The sequence below is a fragment of the Nerophis ophidion genome, linkage group LG10, assembly GCF_033978795.1.
Source record: "Nerophis ophidion isolate RoL-2023_Sa linkage group LG10, RoL_Noph_v1.0, whole genome shotgun sequence".
Classification (NCBI taxonomy): Eukaryota; Metazoa; Chordata; class Actinopteri; order Syngnathiformes; family Syngnathidae; genus Nerophis; species Nerophis ophidion.
The window spans coordinates 5,460,132-5,469,921 of NC_084620.1; the positions used below are offsets into that span (position 1 = coordinate 5,460,132).

Here is a 9,790-nt window from a genome sequence, read left to right on the forward strand (position 1 = left end):
GATTACCTTTGCATTCTCTCACGATGCTCGGAGCCTCCACTGGTAGTCCCTCAGGTGTGCTTCCGGTGTACAAGGCAATAATCTCCAGTGCCTTTTTGTCATCCAGACCACTAGCAACCTCTACTTCGTACTTAACACCTGGTAAACCGGAGTATACAAGTTGAAGCAGGTATACGGTAACTCAATAGAAGTGTGTACAGTAGCCAACAAAATTTACTTAGGTAAGAGCATTGTTACTTTAGAATAACATGACTCAAAGAAAAATAAAAAGTGTTCACCTAAATATTTAGGTAAAAGAAAATCAGTATTCAGTGAAAAAAATGAGTAACTTCTAAATTTATTTGGTCGTTATTTTTGCACTTGGAGTACAACTCTAGTTCGTGTATGTGTGTGTGTGTGTGTGTATGCATTTGGGCCACAGAGAGCTAGAGAGACACTGCTACAGGATGTACTGTACCACAAAAGATGTATATTTGATGATGAAAAAGAGACCCTCACCCTGAAACTTAACAATCAGGTTAGAAGTCAAGAAGAAACAATGGACTCAGATTTAAACTTTAACAGAGGCGTGTCTTAATGAAATTAAACAATGGATGTCCGCTAACTTTTTGCAACTTAATGCCAAAAAACGGAAATGCTGATTATCGGTCCTGCTAGACACCGAACTCTATTTAATAATACAACTCTAACATTTGACAACCAAACAATTAAACAAGGCGACACGGTAAAAAATCTGGGTATTATCTTCGACCCAACTCTCTCCTTTGAGGCACACAATAAAAGCGTTACTAAAACGGCCTTCTTTCATCTCCGTAATATCGCTAAAATTCGCTCCATTCTGTCCACTAAAGACGCTGAGATCATTATCCATGCGTTTGTTACGTCTCGCCTCGACTACTGTAACGTATTATTTTCGGGTCTCCCCATGTCTAGCATTAAAAGATTACAGTTGGTACAAAATGCGGCTGCTAGACTTTTGACAAGAACAAGAAAGTTTGATCACATTACGCCTGTACTGGCTCACCTGCACTGGCTTCCTGTGCACTTAAGATGTGACTTTAAGGTTTTACTACTTACGTATAAAATACTACACGGTCTAGTTCCATCCTATCTTGCCGATTGTATTGTACCGTATGTCCCGGCAAGAAATCTGCGTTCAAAGGACTCCGGCTTGTTAGTGATTCCCAAAGCCCAAAAAAAGTCTGCGGGCTATAGAGCGTTTTCCGTTCGGGCTCCAGTACTCTGGAATGCCCTCCCGTTAACAGTTCGAGATGCCACCTCAGTAGAAGCATTTAAGTCTCACCTTAAAACTCATTTGTATACTCTAGCCTTTAAATAGACTCCCTTTTTAGACCAGTTGATCTGCTGTTTCTTTTCTTTTTCTTCTATGTCCCACTCTCCCCTGTGGAGGGGGTCCGGTCCGATCCGGTGGCCATGTACTGCTCGCCTGTGTATCGGCTGGGGACATCTCTGCGCTGCTGATCCGCTTCCGCTTGGGATGGTTTCCTGCTGGCTCCGCTGTGAACGGGACTCTCGCTGCTGTGTTGGATCCGCTTTGGACTGGACTCTCGCGACTGTGTTGGATCCATTGTGGATTGAACTTTCACAGTATCATGTTAGACCCACTCGACATCCATTGCTTTCCTCCTCTCTAAGGTTCTCATAGTCATCATTGTCACCGACGTCCCACTGGGTCATTATTGTCACCGATGTCCCACTGGGTGTGAGTTTTCCTTGCCCTTATGTGGGCCTACCGAGGATGTCGTGGTGGTTTGTGCAGCCCTTTGAGACACTAGTGATTTAGGGCTATATAAGTAAACATTGATTGATTGATTGAACAGTCACATTAAGTCAACAACATCAGCAGCGTTTTACCACCTGAAAAACATTTCCAAAATCAGAGGAATAATGACGAAATCAGACTTAGAAAGACAAATCCATGACTTTGTCTCCAGCAGGTTAGACTATACTGTAATGGCCTTCTCACTGCTTTCTCGAAACCAGCTGTAAAAAGCAGCTGCAGTACATCCAGAATGCTGCATCTTGAGTCCTGACTAGAACCAGGAAATATGATCATATACTGTAAGTCCAGTGCTTATGACACTACACTGGCTTTCTGTTGCTCAGATAATAAACTAACTTTAAAACAGATCTGCTTGTGTACAAGTCTTTTCATGGTTTTGTGCCAAAATACATCTCTGACATGTTAGAACCATCTCGGGCTCTGAGAACCTCAGGAAGTGCCTAGAGTCAGGAATAAACATGGTGAGGCTGCATTTCAGATTTATGCTCCCAAAATCTGGAGTCGTCTTCCAAAAGATGTGCATATCCATCCATCCATCCATTTTCTACCGCTTATTCCCTTTCGGGGTCGCGGGGGGCGCTGGCGCCTATCTCAGCTACAATCGGGCGGAAGGCGGGGTACACCCTGGACAAGTCGCCAACTCATCGCAGGGCCAACACAGATAGACAGACAACATTCACACTCACATTCACACACTAGGGCCAATTTAGTGTTGCCAATCAACCTATCCCCAGGTGCATGTCTTTGGAAGTGGGAGGAAGCCGGAGTACCCGGAGGGAACCCATGCATTCACGGGGAGAACATGCAAACTCCACACAGAAAGATCCCGAGCCTGGATTTGAACCCAGGACTGCAGGACCTTCGTATTGTGAGGCAGACGCACTAACCCCTCTGCCACCGTGTGCATATGACAACTGAAATTATTTTATATAGACTCTTTAACTGATTTTGATTATGGTTGTTTTATGATGTTTATTTTCTGAGTTGAATTTTAATTATGATTATTCTATGAAAGTTTTATATTTTCATAGCGTACCCCTTTTTCCGCGTCCGAATGCAGCTGGGATAGGCTCCACCACCCCCGCGACCCCAAGAGGGACAAATGGTAGAAAATGGATGGATGGATGTTGGCCTTCTTTAAAGCACTTTGCATATTAATTGTGCTCTATAAATGAACTTGCCTTGCCATATTTTATGGTCACTCATAATGTCATAACAATGTTAATATTAACATATGTGCAACTGAAACATCTACAACTTCCTGCAACATAATTTCTATAGTTGGAAGTGAAATAAATTCATGTAGGCTGAAATGTGAACATTTCTACTGACATAGATGACATCATCATCATCATCATCATTTATTTTTATTCCTTTCATGAAAATGCATATTTACAAGCCACGTACAATTGACACTGTCATTGTTTTTTTTGTTTTTCTTTCTTATACATTTCCATGATCAGAAAGGAGCAGATGGAAGAATAATATTCTTATATTTATCTGCCCCCTTTTTAACACCAATTATTTTAGATGACTTTATAACTGTTCCCTCCACCAACACCCAAACTCCAACATACTTTTCCATTTTCCTTTAAGCACTTTCACAATGACACGTCCAATCTAAATCAAAACTCAGTTTGATATAATTTCAGTTTTCTCTTTTTGTAACTCTTTTTAAAAACAAATATATTCTTACAGCTTTTTAAGTCTTTGTTTAGAGAATTCCATGCTTTCACACCAACAACAGACAAGCACATTTGTTTCAAATTTGTTCGCGCTCTTGGATGTTTAAAGTCATACGGCCTTCTGTGGTTTTCATCTTCAGATGTGAACACAAATAACTTTTGTATGTCCTTCGGAAGAACTTTATTTCTCGCTTTGAACATCATTAATAGTGTATTCAATTCTACAATAATTCTAACATAATATATATGTTCTTTTTCACAGTGTCTAAGTAAACACTGTCTCATACCGTTGTGTAACTTTTTACAATGTGCAGTTTGAGGGCGGTTGAAGGTTTGAAAGCTCTGTTTGATTGGTGAAATGGAGTCAAAGGTCACTAGTGTTTATGTTGGATTGGGGAAAGAGAGTCATGCGACAGTGCCCGATGGAAATAGTTTCTCTAACAACCCAAAATAATTACTCGTTGCAAGGAGGAATTAATAGATTATAAATAAATATAATTATGATTTAAGTAAAAGTACAAATTGGAATGAAAGTCAATGTAACAAAGTAAAAGTAGTGTTCCCTTTCCACGTTGGTATTCAAGGAAAAGTAAAAAGTAGGTTTCATTATAACTACTCTGACAAATACAACATTTATCAAAGTAAATGTAACGGAGTAAATTTAGCGCATTACTATCCACCTCTGGAACTTGGCAAAATAGAGGCAAACCAAAATAAGCACATACCCCTAACGGAATCAGCAAGGCTTCTGTTTCTGGTGGTCAGCAGAATGCGACAGTTGATATCAAATGATTTGAGCACCGTGCTGTCCCAGATGTCGTCCAGAACCAGCAGAGATCTGGAGAAACGCGGGAGAGATACGTAATTAGAAAAAAACTGTAAATATTGTTTAATAGACGGTGGATCGCTGCGTTTATATCCAACACTCAAGTACGAGTGAAGATAAACCTTGGGTATCTGCGTAGCATGAGGAAGCGCAGGCGTTCCTTGGCCTCGTCCAGAGAGGTGGGAGGCCGGTGAAGAAACTGGGTGTCCAGGCTCTGCTCCAGGCGAAAGCACAGCGCTTGGATCTTTACCAGCAGGTCGGCTTTGTCCAACTGGCCGATGGATAGCCATTGGACGCTTCCTTGGAAACACTCTGTACGTGGAGACAGGAAGATGGGTCAAGAACTTTGATACATTTTGTACATTAAAGATGCTAAAAGCTATCCAAAGTGCACAATTTTCTTTTTGTTTTCCCTAATAACAGGGTTTTTACTTGCACTTTGCCTGCTGTCACTGCATCCTGGGGCTTCGACCATTGTTGGATTGCCCAAAAATATCTGTTTTTCAGATATGGTATGCGCCGCAGCAATACTCAGTTGTAGCACACTTTTTCACCACTTGTAGCAGTGATGACAATATCAAACAAACAGAAGAAGTTTGGAGCTAAAGTCCTAAAGCACAAAAAATATGACTAAAGTGGTGAAGCTGTATTTTTATTTGCAATTACATTTTATTGACAGTTTATTTAAGGAACAAATATATATTTATGTATTTAATAATATTTCGTATTAATTTAGTTGAAATGTATTTATTTTAGCGCTGCTTAATTTTATGTACATTTATTTTTCTTCAGATCTTATAGGTATCAGTATATTTGATTAGTATTTATTTTTGTAATCAGCTGGACAATGAACCTTAATAATAATCTTTGTGATTGACACATGGTTCATATCATTTTACAAGGTTGATCCTCTTATACTGTGAGTATAGTTAGATATAATAATTGAATACGATCAAAATCAAGAGTAAGATTGCTAATTCATCGTTATTATTTGAGTGGACTCCGGTCCCCTCTGTAGTGGAAAAGTTGGCCCGAGGTCGAAAAGGTTAAGAACCAATGGTCTTGACCCACAACTCTCCACCAAAACGTAGCACCAATGTAGGTCAATATTTGCTAATATACCTTGTCAGCTTTGTTTTGTAGCTGCCAAGGTAAATACATAATAATGTACTATTTAGAAATAGATCATAATAATGATTTTACTTATTTTTGATTAAAAAGTGAGCAGGGAAATTGGACGAAGCAAAAAGGCACTAATACATAAATGGCGGGCCCTGTTTGAATTTGCGTGGATTGGCACGATGATTCCCGGAGGGACTGGGACAAAGTACCATAAAAAGCACATTATTTAAAAGCTGAATACCAAACCACGAATAGGCGGCGAAGATGTGCTGTGGTGAAGTACGCCCACCACGATAATGAGCATATTAACTTTTTGCAACTCAACGCCAAAAAAACGGAAATGCTGATTATCGGTCCTGCTAGACACCGAACTCTATTTAATAATACAACTCTAACATTTGACAACCAAACAATTAAACAAGGCGACACGGTAAAGAATCTGGGTATTATCTTCGACCCAACTCTCTCCTTTGAGGCACACATTAAAAGCGTTACTAAAGCGGCCTTCTTTCATCTCCGTAACATCGCTAAAATTCGCTCCATTCTGTCCACTAAAGACGCTGAGATCATTATCCATGCGTTTGTTACGTCTCGCCTCGACTACTGTAACGTATTATTTTCGGGTCTCCCCATGTCTAGCATTAAAAGATTACAGTTGGTACAAAATGCGGCTGCTAGACTTTTGACAAGAACAAGAAAGTTTGATCACATTACGCCTGTACTGGCTCACCTGCACTGGCTTCCTGTGCACTTAAGATGTGACTTTAAGGTTTTACTACTTACGTATAAAATACTACACGGTCTAGCTCCATCTTATCTTGCCGATTGTATTGTACCATATGTCCCGGCAAGAAATCTGCGTTCAAAGGACTCCGGCTTATTAGTGATTCCCAAAGCCCAAAAAAAGTCTGCGGGCTATAGAGCATTTTCCGTTCGGGCTCCAGTACTCTGGAATACCCTCCCGGTAACAGTTCGCGATGCCACCTCAGTAGAAGCATTTAAGTCTCACCTTAAAACTCATTTGTATACTCTAGCCTTTAAATAGACTCCCTTTTTAGACCAGTTGATCTGCCGTTTCTTTTCTTTTTCTTCTATGTCCCACTCTCCCGTGTGGAGGGGGTCCGGTCCGATCCGGTGGCCATGTACTGCTTGCCTGTGTATCGGCTGGGGACATCTCTGCGCTGCTGGTCCGCCTACGCTTGGGATGGTTTCCTGCTGGCTCCGCTGTGAACGGGACTCTCGCTGCTGTGTCTTGGATCCTCTTTGGACTGGACTCTCGCGACTGTGTTGTATCCATTTTGGATTGAACTTTCACAGTATCCTGTTAGATCCGCTCGACATCCATTGCTTTCCTCCTCTCTAAGGTTCTCATAGTCATCATTGTCACCGACGTCCCACTGGGTCATTATTGTCACCAATGTCCCACTGGGTGTGAGTTTTCCTTGCCCTTATGTGGGCCTACCGAGGATGTCGTGGTGGTTTGTGCAGCCCTTTGACACACTAGTGATTTAGGGCTATATAAGTAAACATTGATTGATTGATTGATTGATTGTGCCAATCAAAACCGGGTATTTAAAGGAATTTTTTTGTTATACAAGTGTGTCCATCATGCAATTAGTCACCTTCAATGAGTCGGTGGTCTCGGACAGCTTCAGCAGCTAGAACAGATTTGCCTGACCCGGCCATGCCGAACACCGTCACCCAGCCCGCTTCCTTTTGGAGACGGTACAGTTTCTCCCGGATCCCGTTGACCAATTCTGGACGGTTGACAAAGACCACTGGCCTCTGAGGCACCCCACCTTCACTGAGCACTGTTTGGACTGTCAGAAGAGGAGGAAATTGTAACGCATGACGTCACGCCGCAATGTGAAGAGTGTTTCTCACCATAGCTATCCGAATAACTCTGAAATGACTCCGGTAAGGCGCCAGGAATGCAGTCGTGCAGCAAGCTGGCTAAATCCTCATAGGCCTCCTTGACCAGGGCATTGTAGAAGGAAATGAAAGCATTGTTGTCCTTCTTGAGGAGGAATTCCAGCAGCGCCACTGCCTGATCTTTCCTTGTCGTCTGGATTTTATTGTTAAATTTCACAAATTATTCACAAATTAAGTAATAAAATGCAAGAATGTGCAATTTCGCTAACCAGGGAGCTGATGCGCTCCTCCTCCTCCCCAGTCAGCACGCCGTCACTGATCATGTGATCCATCAGGTAAGAGGGCTTGATGTCCTGCTCCAGGTTGCGGCGGTGGCGAAGCAGGCAGCTCCGCACACTTTCGTCCAGCACCATCTGCGGTCAGTGCACACACCATGCAGGGAGCTTCTGAACCGATGGAGAAACCTCATTGTTAAATCTGGACATATTGTTGTGTTATCTGCCTGCAAAATTGGCTTTCGATTTAACACATCTCTAGATTCAGGTTCTTTGCAACATTTTTTGGGACCAAAAAAGCTGATTTGCAACTGGGTTTAAAGGCCTACTGAAAGCCACTACTACCGACCACGCAGTCTGATAGTTTATATATCAATGATGAAATCTTAACATTGAAACACATGCCAATACGGCCTTTTAAGTTTACAAAATGTAAAATTTCGCGCGAAGCATCCTGTTGAAAACGTCGATACGATGACGCGTGCGCGTGACGTCTCGGATTGTAGCGGACATTTTTTTCCAGCCCGATCCCAGCTATAAGTAGTCTGCTTTAATCGCATAATTACACAGTATTCTGGACATCTGTGTTGCTGAATCTTTTGCAATTTGTTCAATTAATAATGGAGACTACAAAGAAGAAAGATGTAGGTGGGAAGCGGTGTATTGCAGCTGCCTTTAGCAACACAAACACAGCCCGTGTTTCCTTGTTTACATTCCCGAAGGTGAAGCTCTACTATGGAAAAGAGCGGTCAAGCGAACATGGTTCCCGACCACATGTCAACCGGCAGGTTTCGGTGAGAAAATTGTGGTAATAAGTCGGCTCTTACCGTAGACATGAGCGGAGCTTGCGTCGTTCATCGTGAACCTGTCAAAGAGGCAGCCGCGGACTGTCTTGCACCCTCCGACCGGCCGCCCACGAATGCAGAATGCTTCCACCGTGGAGGAAGGGGAAAAAAAGCTCAGCCCAGCCCGACCGGCAGCCTTCCCTTCGGCTCGTTGAGAAACGTGGCTTCCCTCAGAGACACTGGCGGTCACCACACCCGTGGCCATACCCCTCCGACTTTTAGGTACGACAGTATAATCTCACTGCAACACTAGTAACACAATAAGCAGATAAAGGATTTTCCAGAATTATCCTAGTAAATGTGTCTAATAACATCTGAATCGCTCCCAATGCCCTGCCTTTTTTTTTACTAGTCCTACACTCTCACTATCCTCATCCACAAATCTTTCATCCTCGCTCAAATTAATGGGGAAATCGTCGCTTTCTCGGTCCGAATCGCTCTTGCTGCTGGTGGCCATGATTGTAAAAAATGTGAGTATGTGAGGAGCTCCACAACCCGTGACGTCACGCGCACATCGTCTGCTACTTCCGGCACAGGCAAGGCTTTTTTATTAGCAACCAAAAGTTGCTAACTTTATCGTCGAAGTTCTCAACTAAATCCTTTCAGCAAAAAATATGGAAATATCGCAAAATGATCAAGTATGACACATAGATTGGACCTGCTATCCCCGTTTAAATAAGAACATCTCATTCCAGTAGGACTTTAAGGTTCTTTGCAACATTTTTTGGAAGCTGATTTGCAACTGGGTTTAACACGTTTTAGTATGCCTCACAAGAGAATTTAGATAATACAATCGAAAATCAACAAATTCCTGTGTTCAGTAATGGAAGCCGAACAGGAAATATGACAAAAGACATAATACAGAAATAATAAATTGTTCATTAGAGTTCAATTAATGGCTACCAATTTTAAACATGTATCAATTAGTATGAAGAGCCAAACTAATTTTAGAAAACGTAAGTAGCACCAACTTTTTTTTAACAAATTGTGCGTACAATTTTTTACTCAATTACTAATTATTTATGCATTTGTTTGATTCAAATTGCCTTCGATAGTAAATAGGAACTAAAAACAAAACTACAGTTTTACAAACGAAACATTACACATGTCGAGACAAGTTCTCTCTAAAAAGAAACAAAGAAAGTATCCCAAAACGGATACTTACGACTTTTTTTCTTCACTCTACTGGGAAGAATATTCATTCGAGTGCAACTGGCTGTAGTTATAAATTATTGTAAAATAAAAAGCGTTGTAAAACTAAATTATATTACTTGCTATCGTAGCCTCACACCCAAATTCTGAGAGGCTACTTCCTGGTTGCAGAGCAACAACAACTAGCCCGCGGGAGATTAACCAATAGT

General features: G+C 41.7%; 1 protein-coding gene across 1 annotated transcript in view; it reads right to left on the minus strand.

Annotated features, from left to right (window-relative positions):
• The window catches only part of apaf1 (apoptotic peptidase activating factor 1), a 33,999-nt gene extending 24,243 nt beyond the window's left edge, over positions 1–9,756 (minus strand). The window contains exons 1-7 of the mRNA XM_061912157.1: positions 9,595–9,756; positions 7,579–7,755; positions 7,322–7,502; positions 7,060–7,257; positions 4,438–4,627; positions 4,215–4,327; positions 7–138 (exon numbers count right to left, since the gene is read on the minus strand). Of these exons, the coding sequence (XP_061768141.1) occupies positions 7–138; positions 4,215–4,327; positions 4,438–4,627; positions 7,060–7,257; positions 7,322–7,502; positions 7,579–7,722 (958 nt within the window). The 5' untranslated portion in view covers positions 7,723–7,755; positions 9,595–9,756. The remainder of the gene's footprint in view (positions 1–6; positions 139–4,214; positions 4,328–4,437; positions 4,628–7,059; positions 7,258–7,321; positions 7,503–7,578; positions 7,756–9,594) is intronic.
• Between the last annotated feature and the right edge of the window lie 34 nt (positions 9,757–9,790).